Source organism: Talpa occidentalis, unplaced genomic scaffold, assembly GCF_014898055.3.
Source record: "Talpa occidentalis isolate TD23 unplaced genomic scaffold, MPIMG_talOcc4v2.1 talOcc4.17, whole genome shotgun sequence".
NCBI lineage: Eukaryota > Metazoa > Chordata > Mammalia > Eulipotyphla > Talpidae > Talpa > Talpa occidentalis.
The window spans coordinates 46209637-46234082 of NW_023601754.1; the positions used below are offsets into that span (position 1 = coordinate 46209637).

Here is a 24446-nt window from a genome sequence, read left to right on the forward strand (position 1 = left end):
AACATGGCTTTCAACTTATTTGCTAGAATACTCTGTCATCACTGAGATGTGAGAAGTCCAACTCTCTGGTGTAAGGAAGTTCTCCTGTGAGAAAGCGCAAGCCCGCTGAGGTCATGTGTAGGTGCTCAGATGAATGGACTGAGCTGAGGTCAACTTCCAGCCCAGCCAAGAGATATATGAGGGAAGAATGCTGCAGATGTTTCTGCAGGTGTTCAATTAAAGTGATGTTCCAGCTGAGGCTCCTCAGTGAGCAGCAGCATCTGAGCTGATTCAGAGATTTTTGGGAGCATAATAATATGATTATTTAATGCCATTGAGTTTGGGGGTAGTCAGCTATGCAACCATGAATAACTACAACAAAGAAAATAAATTATTCTCTGCATTTACAGAAACTTTCATGGCTTTGACGTGAATGAGGCCAACATGAACTTCCCCATGTGACTTGAGATCCATCATGCAAAGGCCCTGTGGCATGAGTTATGTAGTTACATATGGGAGTTACACATGAGATATGTAGTTACACATGGGAGCGTATCCATGGCTGGAGCACATGGACCCAGAGGAAGGTGGAGAAGTTAACAGGGTCAGATGGTGAAAGGCCCTGTGGATCATGACAAGGACTTTGCATTATCTTCCAGGACTAATGTGAGGCCTTTAGAGGTTCTTAATCAGGAAGTGACATGACCTGGTTTTCTGTGTCTGTTATGTGTTGAAAGGGCTGTAGGGGTAAGGATGCAGGTGAAGAGGACAGCGAGAAGATACTCTGTTATTCCCAGGAAGCAATGATGGTAGATCAAGGAGCTAAGTGGGGGCCTGCTTGTGGATGCAAGGGGTTAAGTCTCAGCACCGTGAAGCTATTCACAGCCACTGCAGCATGAGTTCTATCCCCGGCCTGCCAGGGAGCTACCCACACAGCACAGCAGACCTCTCCTGTCTCCCCGCTACTCCCCGCAGCAGTGTATTTCAGTAGATTTGCCTGTTCTGCTCCCCATTCTGTCTCCGGTGAACCCTCTCACCTCTTACACCTCTGGCCTATAGTCCAGTTCTTGTATGCATAAAAAAATCTTTATTTAAAAAATTCTGTTGGCGCGCAGACCTCTCCTGCCGCCCGCTGCTCCCCTCAGCAGTGTCCTTCGGTCCTTCTGCCTGCTCTGCTCCCCGCTCTGGCTCTGGTGAATTCTCTCACCCTCCGCGCTTCTGACTGTACCCAGTGCTTGTGTAAATAAATAAATAAATCTTTAAAAAAAATTCTGTTACTCAATCACTCTTGCCATATTTCACAAGCCCAGTAGACACATGTAGTGAGTGGCTACCATTCTGGACAGTCTGGATAAGACACCATTTCCATCAATGAGAGTGGGTTAAAAGGGGCTCAACCAGGAAGAAACTGATCAGGATAAGGAGACTGTAAAGTTACAGGAATTTACTGTACGAGCAGCAGGCTGCAGGGACTTCCTCCCTGAACACGTGTAGTTTCGTTTTTATTTATTTTATTTATGCATACAAGAGCTGGGTTGTAGGAGAGAGGTATGGGGGGTGACAGGATTCACCAAGGACAGAGTAGGGAGCAGAACAGGCAGACCTTACAAAATACACTGCTGAGGTGAGCAGCAGGGAGACTGGAGAGGTCTGCTGCTGGCTGGGGGTAGAACTTGTGCTGCAGTGGCTAGCAATAGCTTGATAGTGCTGAGACTTAACCCCTGTGCCACCAGGAAGGCCCTGTCATTTCGCTTTTATGAACAAGGTGTCGTGGAGGAGGCTTGGTCTGGCAGGTGGCCCTGCTGGGAGGCTCCTTTTTGTGCAGGGGCAGTGGCACAGTAAGACTTCTCCTGCTCTGTGTTCATTAGTATTTGAAATCTCTGCCCTAGAGGGTGTCATTTCCATGCCAATGAAGACCTGGTACTCTGCATCATCTCCCCCTCCTCCACTCTGCCCCTTTTGGACTTCTTTATCTACAACCACAAGATTACCTTGTAGTTGAAGAACAGCTTGTGAAAGGAGATATTATTTTTAAAGATTTATTTTTATTTATGCATACAAGAATTGGGTTGTAGGCCAGAGGTGCTGGAGGTGAGAGGATTCACCAGAGACAGAGTGGGGAGCAGAACAGGCAGATCCACTGAAATCCACTGCTGAGGGGAGCAGCGAGGAGACAGGAGAGGTCTGCTGCGACATGTGGGTAGCTCCCTGGCCAGGGATCGAACTCAGGCTGTGATAGCTACTAGACTTAATCGCTGCGCCACCAGGGAGGTACGGGATTTCTACCAGTGAAGTCCTGTAACTTGACAGTCTCCTTACCCTGATCTGTTTCTTCCTGATCGGGCCACTTTTAACACACTCTCATTGTGGGAAATGGTGCCCATCCAGACTGTCCAAACTGGTAGCCACTCACCACATGTAGCTGCTGGGCATGTGAAATATGGCAAGAATGATTGAGAAACTGAATTTTTTTATTGACTGACATTTGCTCTCCTTTAAATGCCATTGACCCACATGGCTGGTAGCTGCCATCTTGGATAGTACTGGACCAGAGGTTTGTATTTTTTTAAAGATTTATTTATACATACAAGAACGGGGGTACAGGCCAGAGGTGTGTGTGGTGGGGGGTGGGTGAGAGGATTCACCAGAGACAGAGTGGGGAACAGAACAGGCAGACTGACTGAAATACACTGCTGAGAGGAGCAGCAGACGAGTCAGGAGAGGTCTGCTGCTCCCTGTTGGTAGCTCCCTGGCCGGCCGGGGCTCGAACTCATGCTGCAGAGGCTGTACAGCTTCATAGGTTGCGTCTTAACTCCTTGCACCACCAGGGAGGCCCTGGACTAGAGGTTTTAAGAACAGATAAATGAGACTTATTGGTGGCACAGGGGTTAAAGTCTCAGTACTACAAACTATTACCAGCCACTGCAGCATGAGTTAGATCCCTGAGTTCAATCCCCCAGCCAGGGAGCTGACCCAGATGGCACAGCAGACCTCTCCTGTCTCGCCCGCTGCTCCCCTCAGCAGTGTATTTCAGTGGATCTACCTGTTCTGCTCACTACTCTGTCTCTGGTAAATCCCTAGCACCTCTAGCCTATATCCCAGTTCTTGTATGCATAAACTAATAAAAATAAATTTTAAAACCAGTTCTATATTAGATTATCTATCAGGTGTCTTGTGCGCCTGCATGAAAGAGCCAAGGATCAGGGTGGGCTCCCTGGCTGGGGATCAAACTCAGGCTGCAGTGGCTAACAGTAGTTTGATAGAGCTGAAACTTTAACCCCTGCCCCACCCAGGAGGCCCTAGTGTAGAATTTGATGTCCAGCAAACACAGTAGTTGCATCTGCTATTATTCTGAATCTTGGACCTTCTATAACTTTAGTTACCATTTCCATACTTCAGATTTTTTTTTAATTAATTGCAGACAGAGTAAAGAAAGCTAGTTGGGTCCATGTGCTCTGGATACTTTTGATCTTCGACGTATCCAATACAACTGTCCTAAGGGCGTAGAAGGGTTGGAAGGTAAATGGAGACAGAGGAAGTCCCACCACAAGCTTTCCTGCTGTTTCCTGTGCCCCTCTCCCACCAGTTTTCAGCCTGACATTGAAGTTTCTGCAGCCCAGTTCTGAGGTCACCTCACCAGCCCCACCACTCACTTTTGCTCCAGTACCCCAAACTCACACCTGCAGGCCCTTGCAGGTAGGTTCTCTGTCTCTCCGACCACTCTGTCCCATTCCTCCAGCTTCTGGGACTTTCTAGAAGTCATGGCCTCCCAATCTCTTTTACCACTTGAAAATACACATCACTCTGCCCTGGGACGCTCTCACTGCAAATGCATGACCTTCGCCAGAGCAGAGGTTGAGTTTCTTTGTTTTTTCAACTCTGAAGACACAGACTGTAGACTCTGATGCATTGGGTTCAGCCCTTATTCCAACATCTCCTTTCTGCAGAAGACCGAACCTATCACTCCCTGTCTCTCGCCTCCCATGATCTCATCTGGGAAGAGAGGATGACAAATCCTTGCATAGGCTTGTCTTGGCTTCCGGTCTGGCCCACTTGTCCCCTACTTTCCCTTCTCATCCTGGCTCTTGCGTGTCCACCAGAGTTTGCACACACAGAGGCACCAGAATTGTTAACCAGCAGCTATAATGGTGATTCATGGACCAGGACACCTCATAGGCGCCGCTGCGGGCCATCTTAACACACTCTCATTCACAATGAGCTGTGGGTACAGAAGAGGACCGTGACAACAAGTTAAGGGGCGATCACTGGCTCTAAGTCCTGCTTTATATTCCTGAACTGCTATTCTTTTCTTCCTCGACATTCTTGGGGGCCTACCCAGATCCACTCAGATTCCTTTCATCAGTCCTCTGCACCCAGGCCCCAACTTCAGAGTTCTCTGTGTATGCGTCATGCCTTTTTATTTTCTCTATTCCTGGTGCTTTGATGGCTGGAGTCTAGCTGACTTTGGAGGAATAGTCCCTCCCAATTCCTACAGATGCTAAAGGGCTCGCTTGTGAGCATGCCTTTCACATGAAAACCGTCCAATCCAGAGACCCCCACCACTTCCTCTGTGGAGCTTATACTCCAGGCCACTATCCCTCTGCCTAATCACCCAGCGGCCAGGGCTCAGACAACTAGGAGCAGCCCCCATGTCTCAGAACCTGCTGAAATTATTCAAACTAGACAGTACCAAGCCAGCTGAGCCCACCTCCTCCATTCCTTCCTGTGGAAACCACAACGAAAACTCTAATGCCCAGTTCCCCTCTCTCCTTGGCCTCGTGACTGACCCTGATGCTTCCCCGTATGGCCCGCCTGGGTGGTGTGCTTACGCCCTCTTGGGATCTGTGAGTATAACAAGCTGTCTTTTTAATGGCAGTTGACTCCTAATCTGTTGGTCTCACCATACCTGAGTTATAAAGAAACCTACATTTTAAAAAACCCTTTGCTTTATTTTGTGACCTTCTTCCTTGGGCCCAAAGTGTCCCATCCCCACTGTGACTCCTGGCCCATGACAGACTGGAGGGGTGTAGTGGCAAGTCTCCAAATATGGCCCCAGTGACCATGCCCCTGATATTCACACCTCTGTGTACCTCCATATTTAACGTGGGCTGGCCTGACTTGATTCACCAAGAGAATGAGGTAGAAATGAGACTGTGCCAGTTCCAAGCTTAGTCTTTAAGAGACTGGCCATTTCTGCTTTCTGCCCTGGGAATGCTCACTTTGGGAGCCCTGAGCTACCAGCTGCCCTGTGGGAGAGACCACACGGAGAGAGAGCACTGAGAAAGAGAAAACTAGACTGGCCCATTTGGGCCCAGGCTACTGTGGGCCCCAACTCAGGGACCAGACACATTGGGCCGCGTTGTTCTAGCTCAGCAGGGTCCCCAGATGACCTCAGTCCTAACTGATATCACAGGAGCTGGAGAACTGCTTGCTGAGCACAGACAACCCAAGGAATTGTGAGTGGTAGTGGTTATTGTTTGAAGATTCCAAATTTTAGGACAGCTTGTCATTCAGCAATAATAAGCCCAAACAGGGATCCTCCTTTACCTCCTGGTGCAACTTGATCCTCCAGAGCACCCATCAGGATGCTGGGACTTCACCCAACATTACACTCTTATCCATCCTCCTCTTCACTGTCCTGTTCCCTCCACTGCCTTATCGGTCTCTCCTAGGAGCATTTCTTTTCTGTACTAAATCGTGGGCACATGAATTTTGCCTCAGCCTTTGCTTCCAAGAGAAACTGACCTTGGACCGGAAGCCAGTTGTCTGGCTCCCTATTCTCCCTCCCACTCTTCCAAGCCCCTCTTCTGAATCCAAAACAGATAGACCACTTTCCAGATTCCCAAGCAATAGGCAACGGTCAGTGGGGTGGGGGGATGAAGGTGGGAACAAAAACATCTGCAAGGACTCTGAAGGAAGCAGCAAGCAGCTTGTTTGCTCAGGTCAGCAGCAAATGAGACCTCCCTGCCCCCACCCACACAAAATGGAGGGAGTCCCATGGAGATCAGGCAGGCAAAGCAAGTGGCCTGTCAGCAGCAGTTCAGGGGCCAAGTGGGGATGAGGGTACTCGCTGACTCTGGTGGGAGGGGATCTGCTGGTCATTCCACCCCACCCCTCAGGGAGCCTCTTTATGTGGCCTCCACCCCCACCAGTTCTCAGTCCCTGGAAACCCCAGAAATCCATCACCACGGATCCTCCAGCAGGTCCCACAGCCTAGTGCTACTAGAGTCAGATAAGTCAGCAGAGAAGATACTGGGACCTGGGGGGCCACAGTCCAGCGGGGGACCTCCACTCAGAGCCTCCAGCCAGTCCAAGGAGTCAGTGGGGGCCCTGGGAGAGGGGCACGGAGAGTTCGAGGGGGAGGGGAGCGAGGACGAGAAGACAGATGAGAGGCCTTCAGAATCCTGCGAGGGAGACAGCACGTCGAAGGGGCCAGGGAAGTCCAGAGGGATGGGGGGCAGTGGGTCTGCAGGGGAAGGAACGGAGTGTGAGCTAAGAAGGCAGGGATGCGGACCCCAGGCCCCTATTCTTCATTTCCGGGAGTTCAGGACCCAAGCCCACGCCTCCTTCGGAGCCTGGAGTCAAAACTCTGCCCCCCAACCCCTTCGACCCCAGGGACCCAAAATCTAGGCGTTCGACTCACCGTCTGGCTCCACCTCCAGGATGTCGTCGATGCTTCGGTTCGGAAGCAACTACGGACGGACGGGCAGAAGCGGGGTGAACCTGGGGCGCCGGCCCCGATTCTAATCGGAGCTCTAATCGGATTCTAACCTCAGCCCGCTCGCTCCCTCTCACCTGCGCCCTGCGGATCGCCTCCTGCAGCTCCTCCTCCAGAGTCAGGCCCACAGCGGCTGGTGCTGAGGAAGGGGCCAGCGATGGCGCTGGAGTCGCAGCCTCGGCCGGAACCCGGCCTGGAGCTGACGCTAGGGCTTCCGCGGCACGTGGACGAGGCGGCGAGCGAGATGCTGGACTCGGCTTGCGCTGGAACCGCGAAGGCAAGTCCCTATAAACCACGCCCACTGGGCGCAGCCCCTCCCACTCGCGATCCGTGGCCCCACCCCCTGCCTTCCGGTTCAGGCCTTTCGCTCACCAACCCCGCCTCCTTCGGCCCCGCCCCCTATTCTTTCATTGGCTCCTCTTCCCTTAAGACCCCGCCCCTCGCCCTAGACCGCGCCCCTCTGTACTTTGGCTGCCTTCCATCGCCTTCCCACCCCGTTCCGCGGCGTCTTCTCCGCTTTAGGCCACACGCGAGGGGCCCCGCCCTCACCGAACCCTGCCGTCGGGCGGCTCCCAGGGCCTTGGGCCTGAGTCGCGGCCAAGGACCACCCGCAGGACTGCCCTCACGCCGCGACTTCGGCCGCTCGCGGGGCGGGACGCCGCCGCGCATGCGCTCCAGGAGCATCGACTTGGTCCCCGACACCGGGAGGCCCCGCAGGCGCAGCTGCTGCCGGAGCTCTGAGACCTGGGGTAGGGGGCGGGGAGAGGCCGTGCTGGGCTGGCTCCGGGGCCAGACGGGGACTGGACATTTGGAAACCGAGAGAGAAGGGGCGGGGAACCCCACCACTGATCTCCGATGGGACAGAGGCTGCAGGGTTCGACGACTGGACCCCACCGAGAAAGAGGGGCTAGGCTGGGAGGCTGATCCCCAAACTCACCGTCAGCTCCTCCAGTTTAAGGGTCTGAAGTTCCAGCTTGTGTGGAGGGGGCGAGGGGCTGGGGACGCCTGGTGGGGAGGGCGTGAGGGGAGTGGGCTTCATCCTGCCGATAGGCAGAGGGAGACAGGTTAGTAGGGACAGGGAAAAGGCACTCTGCCCTCAAAGGTAGGAACGCCAAGATTCAGGAAAGTGAGAGCCCAGAGTTCTGGTCGCCACAGGAGCAAACCAGAAGGCTAGTTCCTGGGCTTCGGAGAGGAGGAGCTAGGGGCTCACTGTTGAGTCTGAGCCCAGGGTTCCTGGGAACTGTAGAGAGAGGGACTGGGGCCCTGGACTTTTGAGTCCCAGGGCAGGAGGACCACCTTCCCAGGTCATAGACTCTAGGTTTGAGGGAAGAGGATGCTGGGAATGTGAACTTCCCATAGAACAGAAAATGGGGATCATACCTAGGACGCGGGTGCTGTGACTTTGCCCCTTCCCACAGAGGTTGCCCGGGGGGGCCCAGGGCTGATCCTTGGGCCTGGGACTCTGCTCTGGGCCCTTGTCTTGTCTCTGGGGGCATGTACTGGTGGTATGTCAAGTTTCCCTCAAGCGTGGGCTCCCTCCAATGTCGGGAGTTCTTGGGAGACTCCTGGAAAAGCAGGCGTGATGTCTTAGCTTCCAGCTCTGCTCCCCTTTGCTGCCCCAAAGCCTCATGCAACCTACGGAATCAGCTTGGCACTTCCAGAGAGAAGCAAAAAGGGCGGCAGCAAGGAAGACCCAAGCTAGACTCTCAGGAGGCCTTCCCCTCACTCCAGTGGAGACTCACCTTCTTCAGGGACTTCCAAGGGCAGTATTCTGGCTCAGGGAGCAGGACCCCAGGGCTGAAGAGGAAAGGGGCAGGGCCCGAGGACGAGGCCGGAGCTGGGGCCAGAGCCGGGCCTGAGGCTGAGATCCATGGATCTGGATTTGAGGCTGGAGAGGAGCTGAAGGACCCTGAGAGGCCTGCAAGCAGCAAACCAGGCAGGGGATGTGGGTTACCAGGTTTCTGGGGAAGAAGACCCTGAGGCCCCAGCCCCCACGATGTGGGAGGCCCAGGCTGCAAAACCCCAGTCATGGGACCCAATGCCAAGACTCCTAGATGAAGGACAGATGTGTAGAGACTGGGACGTCTGACTCCAGAGATCTAGCTTCATACATTTCACATCTTACATTTCAGTGGGAGAAGCTGAGGGGGAAAAGTAGAGCTCCTAGGAGAGGCGGGGGGTGGGGTGGGGGAGAACTATACTCCTGGGGCCTCTGGAAAGGACAGATGGGATAGGATTTCAATGTAAAGCAGGGCCTAGGGACTGAGACTGGGAACCAACACAGGCTATCTGTTGGCTCTCCAGGGGGCCTCAGGGGAGTGGGGCCGCCCTCCCCTCCCTGGCAGGGCCCACACTTACTAGGGTCCTGATACCTTCTGTGGATCCGAAGCTGGAGGACTGTGGAGGGATGAGAGAAGTGGGAGGAGAAGGCGGGAAGGGAGTGTCCAGGAGCCTGGCCTGGCAGGCGTAGTGAGCTGCAGTTGTTGGCGGGACACATGTGCCCAGCCCCCTTACACACCCAGAGCAGGCAGTGGGCAGGCAGCCCACTCCCTTTCCCGGGCCTCCCAGCTGCTCCTGCCAGCACTACGCCAGGGCCAGAGATGTTCTGGGGCTAGAAGCCAGCCAGTCTTCAGGCAGGAGGCAGCCCTGCCCCCAGCACCACCTGCCCCCTGCACCAGCCTGTGCCCACCCCACTCTGCACAATCGCCATCTTGGCAGCCTGGCCCATTTAAACCTTGTCTCTCTTTATCTGGGCACCCCGCTTAGCACCCACTTACTCCCTTTTGTGCTACCTCTGGGCCTCCCCGTAGTAATTGCCTCCTGCACTCCCACCTTTTACATATTCAAGTCTCTAGCTCTAGTTTTGCCTGTGTGCTACTTTCGTGCACTTGTGCCCTCAATAGGGTTCACCCTTGGCTCACTCTCTTTCCACCCACCCTGCCACATTAACACACTCATTTGCACACTCAGGATTTGGCCCCTAGCTGTGAAGCAAGGCTCTCTCTGTATGTACTTCCGCTCTTTGAATGCATGCACACTCTTTGCTCCAGGGTGACTGGTGTCTGTGCACCCCCAACCATGTAAGCACGCTCATTTACGCAGTCAAGGACCCTTTGCTTCTTCGGGAATTGACCTCCATTTCTATCTACTGACACACTTTTTCTACCTGCATTGAGACCTAAAATAAAACCTTGGATGCTTGAAAGGCTTTGTGGTCCCCTCATGCACACCCCCACACTGGTCAATGCCAAGTCCCTGCTCTGGGTGCTTCTCCACTTTGCACATCTGTCCACTTAAACCCCTGTTCTTCTGCAGTGTCTGACCCTCTGCACACCTGCCCCTCGCCATCCACTCCTCACACACAACTCGCCCCCTTCGCTGGGGCCACCTTTATGCACCAGTGACCTTTTGTCTAGAAACACATGCCTCCCACAGCGACCATACCCCTCCACACATGCCTCCCCCTGCCACCGTATCCCTCCATGCATGCTCTGCAAATTAGAGTATCCCAGGACCCCAAGTATCCCTTCCCTACAAGCAGAGAAGTCTCTCACCAGATCGGAATTTGGAGCGAATGATTTGGGAGCGCTGGGAGGAAGCCACCAGGGTCATTGCCAAGGCTGGAATGGGGACCTGGACTGGGAGAGGGGAGGGTCCCCATAGGAGGCAGCGTCAGAGTGGAGGTCAGGAGGTTGTCCCCTCATGCAAATGAAGCAGGGAAAGGGCCTGAGGACATTAGCGGTAGGAGAGGCCTTGGGAACTAATGCTGCATTCTGGGGAAGGAGGGGCCTGGAGGCCCAGACTCCTGGGTTAGAGAGAGAATGGGGTTAGGGAGCCAGCTACTGGTTCTGAGGGAGGAGGGGCTGAAGGCCCCAACTCCTGGACCTTGGGAGAGGAGGGATCTGGGGCCTCTGGGTTATGAGGAGGCCGGGAGCCAGGAAAGGAGCAGAAGAAGATGGTGGTGAAAGGCCAGAACGCAATCATTCCAGAGTACTAGATTCCTACATCCTTGATCTAGGGGAGTAAGGGGAGTTGACAGATCCCTGGAAAATAAGGGTCTCTGCCTCCTGCATTGGAGAAGGGAGTGGGTGAGGTGTCAGCAACGAAGGTTTCAAGGGGAAGGAAACGGGACCAGAGGTGATGGAAGAGTTAGGGCAGGGCGGGTCTCCCCTACCCCTCTATCCCTGGGGCTCTCACCTGGTGGGTCTGCGCAGCGGGGCTCTGGGCGGACCGAGTCCAGAGGTCTGGGCTGGAGGTCGTTGGCTCCGCCCTACCCGCCTTGGACCGCCTCAGACCCCCCTTTCTGGGGCGTGCTGGGAGCCCGTGGAGCAGGGCGGGCGGGCCGGGAGCCCCGCCTGGGACCCTGAGAAGGGGCGGGAGCAGCATCTGGGCGGGACAGGGGCGGGGCGGGCGTTGGGGTTCCCTGGCTCGCTCCTCCTCCGCGCCCGCCCCGGGCTGCGGGAACCGGCCGTAGCTGCACGCGGAATGACAGCAGCAGGTGCGGGGAGAGGGGCGCGGGGTGAGCAGCAGCGGCAGGTGATCGCGTCCCGGCCCCGCACGCAGGTGCCACCTGTCGCTTACTTTTTCCCTGACGCAGCAACAGGAGTCAGATTCGGGGAAGTGAAAAGTTCTTACTGGAGCCCCGATTTCTGGATCTGGGGGAGGAGAGAACTGGGAACCTGGATTCCTGGTTTTGAAGCAAAAGGGGCAGAAGCCCGCGAGGAGGGGGTTGATGCCGGACTTCCAGTGTGCGGGAGGAGGGATGCTAGGAACAAGGATGAAAGGTGGTGGGGTGCTATATTGTGCCGGACAGGCAAAAAGGTCCAGAAGGGTCTGAAATCCAGACTCCTGAGTCTGAGGGAGGAGGGGGCTGGAGAATGGACTTTTGGGGTCAAAGGGAGAGTTGGCTGGTTCCCACCGGCAGAACTGAGGGCCCGATCACCAGCAGAGCATGCTTAGAGCTCTGACCTGGAGGCGCGAGGTGGCCCAGTGCTCCTGGGTTGGGTTACAGGCAAGAGGACACGATGAGGCCATGGCTATAAATACCTCCTTGGAGTCGGCAAGAGCCCAATGCTCTAGGCAGGGGCCCTGCTGATTTATTACCCAGAAAATCGTATCACTAGCTCTCCGGAGTCTTGAAAAAATGAGGTGCTGTCAATACCACAGAGACCTTTATTGCTCCTGTCGCTCAAATCCCAAGCCCCTCTACCCACCATCCCATCCTCCGCCACCCGAAAACTCAAACTCCCAGCATTCCGCGCGGGGAGAGAACTACAACTCCCGGAAAACTCTGCGCTCTGGCGGGCTCCAGTGAGCCGAAGCCCAAGAATTTTCAAGGTTCGCGCGCTCGCTTGTAATTGGCTTTCAGGGAGGCGTGGCCACGGGAGGTCCGTGACGGTGATTGGCCGGCAGTTCCTGCTGCTCAAGATCCCAGAGGAGGCGTCGGAGCCTGCGCAGTTCACGGTGCAGAGCGTCGTCGGTCACGGGACCCGTGAGGCGCAGGCGGGAGCTGCCCAGGGGCAGGATGAGGGGAGGGTGAGAAGAGAAGTTTTCGAAGATATCCCCTGTGAGACCGAAGGAGACAGAATGAAATCCTGAAAATGAGCGCGAGGCGGGAGGAGTGTCGGGGAGAAGCCGAGGCTGCATCCTTCCCAAGGAGAAGAAAAACGTCAACCCCAAACACCTCCTGGCGAGAGCGCGTCGTGGAAATCTGATCTGTGAAGGCCACGGTTGCCTGGGAAACAGGTATGTAGCTGGGTTCTCGCTTGTGTTAGGGAGAAAATGGAAGGCAGCGGGAGGAACCTGGTCTCCTAGGTGAGAGAGGTGAGTTTACCACTGGAGGAGACTGGGCGCTTGCACCCTGGCGGGAAAAGCGAGTTGGCAGCATCGACCCCTGTACCCTGGGGTCGATGGGGACTGGCGCACGGAGGGCCTGGGGGAGGACGGGGTTAGGGGTCCGCCTCAGGAGAAGCGAGGGGCCGGAGGGCCTGGATTCCTAGGTTGTGAGGACAGGAGAAAGCTGACAGCCCAACGCCGGCGTCCCCATGTCTCCTCACCTGTGTCCACAGCATCTCGCTCTGCAGGGGGAGGATCCCAGGCAGGTGGTGGCCCGCGCCCAGGACCCAGCTGGTAGTGGCTGAGTAGATGGTGGAGCTGTGCAGGGGTCAGTGTGGGGTGATCAGTTCGTAAGCTGCTCCATGAAGCCTGGTGGGGAAAAAGGGGGCAAGGCCACGGTCGCTATGGGGCAGCCGAGCAATCCTAAGTGGAAGGTCCTCCATAAAGGGAGTGGCTTTAGTGCTGGACAGTGGAGTCTGCGATGCCTTTTGGACATTGGGAGGCCTGGTTGTCACCAAAGTGATGGTGAGGAAGGACTTGCTCTCAGCTTTAAAAAATGTATATTTGTGGGCCTCCCTGGTGGCGCAAGAGGTTGAGCACTGCACTGTGGAGCAGTCCACAGCCACTGCAGCACGAATTTGATCCCCCGGTGGGCCAGGGAGAAACCCACATGGCGAGGCAGACCTCTCCTGTCTCGCCTCAGCAGTGCATTTCAGTAGATCTGCCTGTTCTGCTCCCCACTCTGTCTCTGGTGGATCCTCTCACCCCCCACATCTCTGGCCTGTACCCCAGCTCTTGTATGCATAGACAAATAAATCTCTAAAAAAAATGTGTATTTGCTTCAGAACAAATGAAAACAGAAGAGTAGGCGGGGCAGAGAACCAAACAGGCCATTCATTTATATTGTTGAAGCTGGTGTGACGTTGTCACTGCTTTTTATATTTGAAATTTTCTATGCTGAATCTGGCTGACCTCAGAACCATTGGTGAGGTTTAAAATCAGACTCTGGACCCAGATTACCTACATTCAAAAACCCCAACTTGGTACTTACTATCTTCTGGTCACTGTGCCTCAAGTTCTTCACCTGCTAAGTGGGGGAGAACAGGAGCTATCCCCTAGAGTTGTTATGTGGGTTCTATTGGGCTGTTGGCAAAGTCATAATTCATTTTTGCTTGAAAAACATAGAGAAAAGACATCATAACTTTTCTGACAACCCAATATATGACAAGATTGTTTAGCACTGAGAACACTGCCTGGTACTTATTAATGCACTGTAAAAATTTGGTAAGTGAAAATAGATGAAGCTGTGACCTATCTTAACTGATTCTTGGCTTCCTCGTCTGAACAAAAAAAAATCCTCCGTCACCTACCCCATGGGGCTTTGTCAACATTCACTGCATCTGGCATATAGTTTGTGTTCAGTGACCATGAACCTATCACTTTCCTGGATCTCATACCAAACATCCTAAATCAACATAGTCACATCAAGATTCAGATGCAGCCAGTGGTAGACACTATCATTGCTGACTTTCTTGTAGCCTCCAACGCATAGTGTGTGCCTGGGACTGGGGATAACATGGAGTCCAAGGGGAGGTTGGACAGGCAAACTGAATACAGATGATGGCTGAGTGCATTGGGGAGCCAGAGGTCAGGGGTCAGGAATCACCTTGAGCAGGGAGGTACGGGGCACACAGAGCAGGTTCACAGCCATAGAGAGTTTCCTGAAGAACTCTGTGGCAATGTCACCCAGCCCAGCCCCCTGCAGCCAGTCCAAGACAAGGTCCAGGTTGGTTCGGATTTGGACAGCTCGGGACCATTGATAGAAAGGTCGGCCTTGACCTGTGGGGGAATAACATGAGGGGTAATAGGTATGTGGATCCTGCCTTCCGGACCCCTTCTATCCTTCAGCCTGGGCTCCGGAGCTTATTTGATTTGATGTGGGTCTCAGTGGCACCTGCCTCCTTTCCCTTCCTTCCCCCTCCAACCCTCACCTCGTTCCATCAGAGAGTTGAGAAGAGATGCATTGGAGAAGAAGAACAAGTAGCCGAAAGTCTGAGACACGAGGTCTGGATGCAGCTCACACTGACTGGTCAGTTCGAGGGCTGCCTGGAACACGCCCAGTGTAGGTCTCAATCCTGGAGGCATGGCCCCCAGATCTGCCCCCGGCCCTGGCAGCTCTGCCCCAGCTGTGAAAGGGTTACTATCCAGGAGAGCAGGCAGTGTTGAATACAGAGTCTGAGAAGACAGAGCAAACAAGTGATCAGACTATGACTTCCAGAAAGCTTCAGGGTGATAGGACATGACGATAATGGGGAGCTACACCAAAGCCTTTTGGGAGTTGTTGTCCATTTCACTTTCAAAGCCCTAATGGTCTCCATTTGCAAATGTCCACTTTCCAGATGGATTTCTAGTATGCATCAGGCTCAGCAGGGACACTTCAAGTCTTAAAGCCTTTCTAGAAATTTCTCAGGCATGTCAAGACCCTCTCTGGTGCCTTACGGGACTTGTAATTCTCCATAGAGGTAGCTTAAGGAGGACAGAATACAGAACAATGAGAAACCCTTCATCAAAAATTATTTATCCAGAATTCCAGAAGGGAAGAGAAGAATGGAAAGTCAGGAAGTGGGAGTGGTGTGGCACTTAGCCAGGGAAAGTGAGATCAGAGCAAGGACAGGAAATGAGGTCAGAGCCGGAAAAGAAGTAAAACCACAGTTGGCAGGGATGTACAGGAAGTGAAGCCTTGGCGGCGAGGGCTTCACGGATAAGTGTTACTCCAGGAACACAGAGACTGTCCATCTCAAAAGATCCCACTTGGTTTTACAGACAGGGAATTGGGCCTACCACAAGCCAGAAACCCTGAGAATTCCAAGAAGCAATATTAAAGTCAAGGGTGGTGTTGGGGGCAGAAAGCAGGTCCTATGTGACAGGCAATCTAGGGAGAAAAAGATCTGTGGCTTAGAAAAGGAAGTGAACTCAGAGCTCTGGGAAATGAGATCAGGAAACAGGAAGTGAAGCATTGATTAAAGAGGACCTTTAATTTAAATAACAGCCACTAGCACTGCTTGCTCTAGGTGTATATATATATCTATAAATACACATATATGTATGTGTAAAACTTATCAGTAACAGAAGAGTGAACTTAACAAAAGTGGAGCTTGATAGTGGTGGTGAAATCAGCTGGTCAAGAGGGGAGAGTTTCAGAGATAGGAAAAGATGCCAGAAAGGGAGGGAGGAAGTGATACAAGCTAAAACAGGAAGTGGTGTCAGGATAGCAAAATATTGGGGTGAAATGGGAAATGACATCAGAGAAGCAGGAAATCTTGTGAGGTCAAATTGGACGTGACTTCAGAGCAAGGTGATGTAGTTAAAATAGGAAGTGATGTTATATCAAAGAGGAAACAAGGAGCAAGGCTGACCTTGGTGAGGTAGTAGACAGACTGCTGGAAGGTACACATGATGACCTCATCCAGGAGGGCCATGGCCTCATCACATAATTCCAAGTCATTGCAGAGCTGTAGGTCTGAGGACAGGCCTGGGGGTGAGAGAGAGAATCAAACGCTGGCAGGCAGGTCCCCAGGTGGAGGGAATGGCAAGGGGCTTGGACAGTCTTGGACCTGGGTCAGAGCTCACCCTCCTGGTCAGCCTCCTTTTCCATCTCTAGCACCTTCTCTTGCACAAAACTCAGCAGCTCTGTGGTATTGGCCATCCACAGCATGAGAGGCCGAAGCTCCACAGACACAGCCTCAGGGGTCAAGGGCACCTCAGGGACCCCCTCAGGGTGGCTGGGAAAGAAAAAGGGACTTGTAATTCCTGCCCAGAGCCCACCTAGTATCCACATCTGAGATCTGGCTCTAACTGGAGGCCCAGTTCAACCCCCATTTTACAGTTGAGTCCAAAGGAAGAGCAGAAGCTTAGGCCAAGACACACATGGAGTGAAGGCAGGACTGACTACAAATTCCAGCCCCCGCCTTCCTGTAGACCTTTCTCCCCCGGATTTCTCTTACTTCTCTGGCTGACGGTCTCCAATCTCCTTAATCTTTTCCTGTGGAACAATAAGATGAAAATCAACATAAGGGGAGCGAAGCCTATGGTTTAACTCCCTGTATTTTTCTCGAAGCAACTTTTTGACAGAAAACACTCTCCCTGCTTTTCAAATGAAATCTAATCCTCAAGCTCCCGATTGGTCTCTTCTTACTTTTAAACACATACACCCCTAAGATTAGGAGCGTCAGGTCCGCTTCTGCTCAAATATTTTCTTCTTGCCCCTAAGAAAATCCCTAAACCTCTCCAACTAGGTCTTCCATAGCATGAAACCTTTTCCCTCCACCCTGAATGGGTTCTTCCTGGCATTTCCAGGAAGGTTTGTTCTCGCCGCCCTGCAGGAATGGGCTCAGCCACTGTACTTGATCTTCAAGCCCAGTGAGCTGCCTGCCTCGCCTGTCCAATCGTCTCTTCCAATTTCTTATGCAGTAGGATCGCCCCCGCCCAGCTCCTCCAGTGGTTTCTAAAACATAAACCCACAGCTGCAAAGCCCACTCCCAGCATGCCTTGAGGCCCCTCCAGAGGCGTCCTGGGAGACATAGTTTCCTCGCCCGCAACTACCAAACCGGGGTCGACGGTGGCAAAGGGAAGGACTGGAGCGCAGGTGGGGCTGCGGGGTTTGGGTTCTCACCCAGACTGCTTCTTTGATGAGACGGGCCAGGCGGCCCAGCAGGCGCGGCAGGTGGCCCAGTTCCAGTTCCCGGGCTGAGTGCTGCACGCACAGCGCTAGCAGCGTGGCGGGCCCGAGCGGTGGCAGGTCCCCGGCGCCAGCAGCCGCGGCGCGCACGATCTCACCCAGCAACGCCTCTTCTTCGCGCGGCCGGAAACGCAGCACAGGCTCACGGCCGTCCAGGTAGGCAGCCAGCGCCTCGCCGCGCTCCTGCAGGCCACGGCCACACAGGCGGCAAGAGAAGGCCCAGCCCGGACCTGGGGGCGTGGCCCCAGGGCGCGCGGGCAACCATGGTGGCCGAGCCGGCCCGGAGCCCCCATTGCGGGGGTCCTTGTACATGAACAGGAAGTGCTCACCCAGCCCCAGGAGGTCGCCCGGGTGCAGCTCGGCCTCCCGCAGCAAGAGACACCCGTTGTGCGTGACCGGGGCTCCCCGGGATGGACGCACCATGGCTGGGGGCTCAGGGCCCGCGCGCACTGTGCAGTGACGTGGCAGGATGTCCGGGGCATTGAGAAAGGTGTCCACGTATGGGGCCGGGGATCCACCACGGGCGGAGGCGTTCCCTCCGCGGCCAAACACGTGCTGCTCTCGCGTCATCACATACACCACAAAGTCCTGGACAGAAAAGTGAAGATGCACAAAATGCGCCAGACGCTTCCAAAGACAGCTCATTCCACAATCGACTCTCCCATCCACACCTCCCTTGAAGGAACACGTCCAACAAAAACTCCTGTGATCCCAAAGGCTTCTCCAACTACATGCGCCCCTCTGTGGGTGGCCTCTGCAGTGACCCTCCCTATGGTGCACTGTCCCATGGCACCACCCTGAAGACTGGGTACTTACAAGAAAACCTCTTCCTTGACAGGGCGTCCCTCCCTCAAAGGACAGATGCTTCCCAGGAGCTCTCGCCTCTGAATGAACCCTTTCAAAGTAATCTCTTCCTACAGTGAGTTTCCATAGTCCAGCTCAAAGAATTGGTATTCCCAAGGACACCTCACTTCTGTTACCAAATGGACTGCTCCAAGGAACGGACCACACCCTCAAAGAATGGACCTCCAAGCAAACCCTTCTTTAAGGGACTCTCCCATTCCCCTTCCCCTGTCCCCACTAGTCCCTTCCTCACCCCCACCCCCATGGAGGCCTCCAAAGGCATTTGCCCTTTCCAAAATAATTTCTCTTAATAGTCCCAAAGCAAGGAATCAGTCCCTTTGAAGAAAATCCCCTTTGAACAAAGATTACTTCCACTATTTCCACCCCATGCTGGACTTACTGACACGGAGACAGTCCTACAGTGGACTGAGCTATTACTTCTGTTCCCATGATGGAGGATTCTAAAGACACTCTCCCTTCCTTTAATGACCCCCTTTATTCCTGTCCCCCAAGAGAACACCTCCAAGGAGATGTCAGTATGGTGAGTTCTAGTAACCCCATGTAACTAGATGTTCTCAAGGAGACCTTTTCTTATATTGGAGTGTCCTGTTTCATAGGCCAAATGAAGAGACGCATCCCAGAAAATCCCCTCCTAAAGTGGACTCTCCCATCTCTATTCTATAAAATGGAGGACCTCCTTCTGACCCCATTTCTAAAGCAGACTCTTCTGTTCTCCATTTCTGTGTGAGGAAATAGTTGTCCGAATGTACATAAATTCCCTTCTTACACTGAATTCTCCCTGTGTCTAGAAATGGACATGTCCAAAGAGATCCTTTCCTGCAGTGGAAGAGATTCTCACCTGCCTCTGGAAAAAGGGACCTTTCTGGTCTGACAATCTTCAAAAGGTAGATCCCCCATTTCCCCTATTTTTTTTTCTTTTTCTTTTTTTTTTTTTAAACAGAGGCATGTTTTTATTTATTTATTTGTTTGTTTGTTTTGTTTACACATGCACTGGGTACAGTCAGAAGAGCGGGAGGGTGAGAGAATTCACCAGAGCCAGAGCGGGGAGCAGAGCAGGCAGAAGGACCGAAGGACACTGCTGAGGGGAGCAGCGGGCGGCAGGAGAGGTCTGCGCGCCATGTGGGACCCTCCTCAGGTGGCCGGGGAGCAGCCGGGGATCAAACCGGCGCCGCAGAGGCTGCGGGCAGCTTCGCAACCCAGCGCTCAACCGCTGCGCCACCGGGGAGGCCCCATTTCCCCTATTTGGAAGAATGGAATGATCCAAAATACATGAAGCCTCTTTCTAAAATGAGCTCTCCTGCTCCTTAACCCAGGAAGGAATACATTCACAGTACCTATAATGAACAGTCGGGTAACCGCCATCCATGAACAGATGAGGGCAAATTCCTTTCTACAGTAGATTCACCTTGTACTTCTATTCCAAGGAGTGGACATGTCTAATGGAACCTGTTTCTTTTTAATATTATTTATTTATGCATACAAGAATAGGGGTGTAGGCCAGAGGTGCAGGGGGTAAGAAGATTCAACAGTCAAAGTGGGGAGCAGAACAGGCAGACTGACTAAAATACACTGCTGAGGGGAGCAGCGGGGAGACAGGAGAGGTCTGGGTTAGCTCCCTGGTTGGGGATCGAACTCAAACTGCACTGGCTGGTGATAGCTTGATAGCACTGAGACTTTAACCTCTGTGCCATCAGGGAGGCCCATGAAGCCTGTTTCTAAGAAAGGAATTTCTGGGCCTCCCTGGTGGTGCAAGGGGTTAAGCACCACACTATGGGGCAATCCACAGCCTCTGCAGCATGAGTTTGATCCCCGGCTGGCCGGGGAGAAACCCATGTGGCAAGGCGGACCGTTCTTGTCTCATCCGATGCTCCCATCAGCAGTGTATTTCAGTCCGTCTGCCTGATCTGTTCCCCGCTCTGTCTCTGGTGAATCCTCTCATCCCACACATGGCCTGTTCCCCAGCTCTTGTATGCATAATTAAATAAATCTTAAAAAAAAAAAAAAAGAAAGGAATTTCTTGTGAACCCCACCTGAAGAATGGGTGTTTCCAATGTTTCCCCGTCTTCCCACACAGCTACACTTCCAGAATAGATCCTTCCAATTTGACTACCTTCTCCAAATAGACCTTTTCACTCTCCAACATTGCAGACCCCTTTTCACAGCGAATGTACCCTGTCCCCATACCTCATGAAAACAGGATTACCCAGAACAAGGTCCTAGGTTTCAATCCAATCATCCCCCAGAAGGTAGACTTTTCCATTACTCCCTGTCAAGAAGCGGACCCTGCCAAAGAGCTCACCACAACAGACTCTTCCATTCTCCTTGAGGAACACTGCGCTTTCTTCCTCCCAACTTTGAATGAAATACACCGTTCCTTACTTGACCCTCCACTAATATCTTTTTCTGCCATCTGTCCTCCGCTTCCCCTCATCTCTGACAATGGTATCTCCTACTCTGGAGCCTTGCTGAGGCCAGCAAGGCTGGTCTTCCAGCGTACCTGAGACTACTGTGACACAGAGACTTCTGGAAGTTATCTTTTTTGGCACGCTTCAACCCACAGGGAGGCATAGGACTTGGCGTAGGGGTCTCTTGTAGAAGAGGCTGTACTTACCTGGGCATCTTGATAGCCCTGGAGCAGCAGGAAGTAGGGGTGATTGTTAGGAGCCTGGATAAGGCACTGGGTCAACTGATCGAAGTCTCCTGGGTCTACAGGTCCGATTTGGTTGTCAGCTGCCCCTGGGGCCATGCTCAGTGCCTGCTGCCTGCGCTCCTGCTGCCGCCGCCTCCGACCCTGCAAGCTGAGCTCTGAGACGCTGCGCCGTAAGGACAAGTTTTCTGAGCGTTCCTTGCCCCCAGACCCACTTGGGGGCCCGGATCCGGACCCTGGGCCAGGACTGGCTAGCGCAGCCCCGCCAGACGCAGCCCGGGAGCGGTTCTTTTGTGGCCGCCAAGAGGGGGCGCCCGTGCCTGCAGAGAGGGAAGGAGTTCCATGAGTTTGCGACTGGAAAAGACCGGAGACAGACTTAGAATTACAGAGTCAAAGACTTGGCTACAGAGAGATGAGTGCTCCCCAAACACGGGCTCTGGCATATGCTGATCCCACGCGTGGAACACACTTCCTGCCTGACTCCTACCCATCTTGCCAACTTCGACTCAGAAATATATTCTTTCAACCAGTATTTTTTTTTTTTTGAGCACCTCCCACGTGCCAGGTAATATTTTAGGCACTGGACACTTCACAGAGAGCAGAGAAGACCTGTTCTTAGAGAAGCAGAAACCACGTCCTTCTGAATACCCTTCCCTGACATTCCAAGTTGAATGACACCATTGGGCACTCTGGACCCAGAACAGCCCTGGCACATAGTAGGTGCCTTGTGGAAATGAGATGGATGAATGATGTTTCTTGCTAGACTGTAAAATCTAGGAGAAAAGGAGCCTCACCTGTTAATGTCCCCACTGTATTCCCCAAGGATCCTAAATAATGTGTGGCCCTGGGTCGGTGCCCACTGAATGCACTTGGGGGAGGAAGGGCAATGATGGCTAGAATGGCCATTCTTCATTAAGCACCTACTTTCTGCCACGCCTTGTGCTATAATCTTTTATATCCATGGGAGTGCCTATGCCAGCAGAGAGAAGGGGACACCCAGTCATGCACAATGGGCTCCTCCTGCTTGGGGAGGCTGAGCTGCACTTAGCTTCCCCTAGGATTTTGCTGCGTTTAACTGGCTCAGAATGGATCAGAATCCAAGCCTGAGTTCAAAACCCACGAGTTTAACTGTTACATCACTCTGTCTCCCCAAGGATGACTCAGAATCAGGAAAGCAGCTGGAGGCGCCCCCTACCAGGCTTGCTCTGCACTTGCCCTTTCATCAGGGAAACCACCTTCCGTTCCAGGCCAGATCTCAAAAACCAGGCCTCCTGCAGCTTCTACAGATACCTCTTCCTTTCCCATGCGCTACCCTCAAGCTCCCACAAACATTTCATGGCCAACCCAGCCTAAGGCCAGCTGTTCTTTTTTTTTTTTTTTTAAGATTTATTTATTTATTTATGCAAGCACTGGGTACAGTCAGAAGTGCGGGAGGGTGAGAGAATTCACCCGAGCCAGAGCAGGGAGCAGAACCACCTGTTCATTCTTCGGTTCTGGTCTAGCTTTGTTCCCGAGGTCTCTCACTTCTAAGCGCCATTCACACTAGGCTCTGCCACTCATGAGCCGCTTCTCCTTGCTGCCCCGCGACCCCCTGTCACCATCCAACACCCCTGGCTCCGGGCTTCTCCATTCCTCAGGCGAGGCCCCAGCCTCCCAGGCCCCACCCGGCGGGTCCCTCGGGCCCGGCCTCCCGCCCATTTGGGGTTTGTCAAATCAGCAGGCCGGGGCCCGCGCCGGCCCCGCCCCCGAGCCCGCAGCCCCGCCCCCGAGCCCGCAGGCCCCGCCCCGGCCCCGCCCCGCTCACCGTCGCCGTCCGCCGCGCCGAAGGCCTCCTGCTCCAGGCGGCGCGCCTCCTCGCGGCCGCGCAGCTCGAAGCGCCGCGCCCAGCCGGGCCGCGCGCGCCACAGCTCCTGCACCAGCAGCGGGCGCTCGGCGTCGCCCAGCACGCGCAGGTGCTCCGCGCGCCACTCGCCGCCGCCCAGGCCGCCCGCCGCGGGCCGGCCCAGCGCGTCGCACAGCGCGAAGGCGTCCGCGCCGCCGCCGCCGCCGGGGCCGCCCGCCAGCCCGTAGCGCTCCAGCGCCTCGGCCACCAGCTCGCGCGCCGTGGAGCGCGCCGTGGCCAGCACGCTCTTGTAGTTGGCGCCCGACGCCAGCCCCGCGCCGAAGATCTTGAGGACCCCCGGGGGCGCCGCGGCGCGCGAGGCCAGCGCGGGCTCGGGCGCCACGCCCGCCGCCAGCTCCGGCAGCTTCTTCTCGCTGGCCCAGCGCTGCGCGGCCCCGGGGGTGCCCGGGCCGCCGGACCCCGCGGCGCCGGTCCCGGAGCCCCGGAAGAGCTGCGAGATGCGCTTGGCGCGGCTCCCCGAGGCGCCCCCGGCCGCCTTGACCGCGCCCACTCGCCGCAGCTCCACGTGCGGCGGCGGCGGGGGCAGCGGCTCGCTGCTGCGGCTCCCCGTGTCGGAGGACGAGGACCTGGGAGGGCGCGGCGGGCGGACGCGGCAGGCACGCCGGAGCCGCGCGCCGAGCGAGAGGGGGAGGTGGGAGAAGAAAGGGGGGCACGGAGGCCCAGAGAAAGAGGGGGTGCGGAGAGCCGGAGGAGGGAGGCAGGTCCCCCCAGAAGGTTCCGAGGCGCGGGATGACAGAGATGGGGGGAGGGGCAGAGGCAGAGAGAGAAAGAGAGGGGAAAAAATAAGTAAAGGCGGGTCCCCCTGAAGGAAATTCCAGGAGGTGAGCGGGGAGGACAGGAAGGAAGGTGGATTCAGCCCCTGGTCCCTCGGTGTCTCCATCCCGGACACCGTCCGGCCTAAGCCCATGTCCAGGCCCAGCTCTCCCCCCTCCAGTCCCGTGTTGCTGTGGTTCACTGTCTCCTCCCGTTCACCAGCTCCCTTGCCCCATTCACGCGGGAGCCAGAGGCAACCACCTGGGGGCTCCTAGCCTTGTCCAGTTCATCAACTGGGTCATCAGCAGGGACAGGTGGGGCCAGGGCAGGAGGGCACTCACTTGACAGAGGCAGCGCTGGGCCAGCGCCGCCCCAGCTTGGCCAGTTGCTTCCTGGGAGAATTGATCCACAGACCCACCGGGAGATGGAGCTTCCCGAAGCGCGGGCTTCCGCCCTCTTTCCGTTCACCAGATAGCATGGCCCTAAGGGAAGATAGGTGAAGCCCCCCACTCCTGAAGTCTGGAGTGGTGGGGGTGGGTGGATCGGGGCCTGAGCACCGCAGAGCCCCCCCCAGATCAGCAGCCTTACTAGGTGACCCGGGCTTCTGAGTAAGAGGGAGGAAGGGGCAGGGGCCCAGACTCCCAGGCCGGGGTGGAGGAGAGGATGGGGAGCTGGACTCCCCGGTCTGAGGGAGGAGTGGGCTTTGGGGCCCCCTGCTCTTACCCTGCTTCAGGTCCCAGCAGCACCCAGGGGGCTGGCGCCGTTGGCCTGGGCTGGTTTCCCGACCCCACTGCTCCTGTTCAGCCTTTGCCTCTGCCCCAGCTGCCAGCACTGGGTGGGGGACAGGAAAAGGCAAGAGGAAACCCGGCAGGAAGAGCGGGGAGGGGGCGTCCTGTGAGGGGACTGGGCCTGGGGGAGGAGATCTGGGTAGGGCTGGCCCTGCTTACTCCTTGATTCTGGAATTACATCACAGCCAGTTGGTCCCTTCCAGGACCTGGGGAGGGAGACC

The 24446-nt window shown here is 55.0% G+C and overlaps 2 protein-coding genes and 1 long non-coding RNA gene across 8 annotated transcripts in view; 1 reads left to right on the forward strand and 2 right to left on the reverse strand.

Annotated features, from left to right (window-relative positions):
* Window positions 1-10968, reverse strand: part of LOC119249524 (netrin-5) — a 45812-nt gene extending 34844 nt beyond the window's left edge. Inside the window, exons 1-9 of one of the 5 annotated variants that reach the window (XM_037516919.2) lie at window positions 10895-10968; window positions 10252-10335; window positions 9056-9094; window positions 8440-8615; window positions 8078-8262; window positions 7635-7737; window positions 7247-7441; window positions 6775-6960; window positions 6623-6671 (exon numbers count right to left, since the gene is read on the reverse strand). In XM_037516919.2, the coding sequence (XP_037372816.1) occupies window positions 6623-6671; window positions 6775-6960; window positions 7247-7441; window positions 7635-7737; window positions 8078-8262; window positions 8440-8615; window positions 9056-9094; window positions 10252-10309 (991 nt within the window). In that variant the 5' untranslated portion in view covers window positions 10310-10335; window positions 10895-10968. The other 4 variants (XM_037516921.2, XM_037516920.2, XM_037516918.2 and 1 more) reach the window with 4 other exon arrangements.
* Window positions 10969-11227: 259 nt separating this feature from the next.
* LOC119249531 (uncharacterized) lies at window positions 11228-22470 on the forward strand. 2 transcript variants are annotated; one of them, XR_008552560.1, is made up of 3 exons: window positions 11228-12520; window positions 18923-19018; window positions 20847-22470. It is a non-coding gene; the product is annotated as an uncharacterized LOC119249531 (long non-coding RNA). The 2 variants fall into 2 exon arrangements; XR_005126151.2 differs by having other exon boundaries at window positions 11233-12442.
* RASIP1 (Ras interacting protein 1) lies at window positions 11809-24407 on the reverse strand. The gene is made up of 12 exons (XM_037516929.2): window positions 24161-24407; window positions 23779-23919; window positions 22586-23250; window positions 20746-21101; window positions 17205-17858; window positions 16537-16574; window positions 16163-16314; window positions 15949-16064; window positions 14524-14767; window positions 14199-14371; window positions 12754-12901; window positions 11809-12261 (listed from the first exon to the last, which is right to left on the reverse strand). Exons 2-12 carry the CDS (start codon window positions 23913-23915, stop codon window positions 12062-12064), a joined length of 2883 nt encoding a protein of 960 aa, XP_037372826.1. The 5' UTR covers window positions 23916-23919; window positions 24161-24407; the 3' UTR covers window positions 11809-12061.
* Between the last annotated feature and the right edge of the window lie 39 nt (window positions 24408-24446).

Excerpts from the sequence above, each read along its gene's own strand:
- RASIP1 (XM_037516929.2), bottom strand. The coding sequence starts at position 23,915 with ATGCTATCTGGTGAACGGAAAGAGGGCGGAAGCCCGCGCTTCGGGAAG. Across the intron at positions 14,372-14,523 it reads CAACTCTCTGATGGAACGAG|GTCAAGGCCGACCTTTCTAT; the intron begins GTGAGGGTTGGA and ends ATTCCCCCACAG. Across the intron at positions 12,902-14,198 it reads CCCGTACCTCCCTGCTCAAG|GCTTCATGGAGCAGCTTACG; the intron begins GTGATTCCTGAC and ends TTTCCCCACCAG.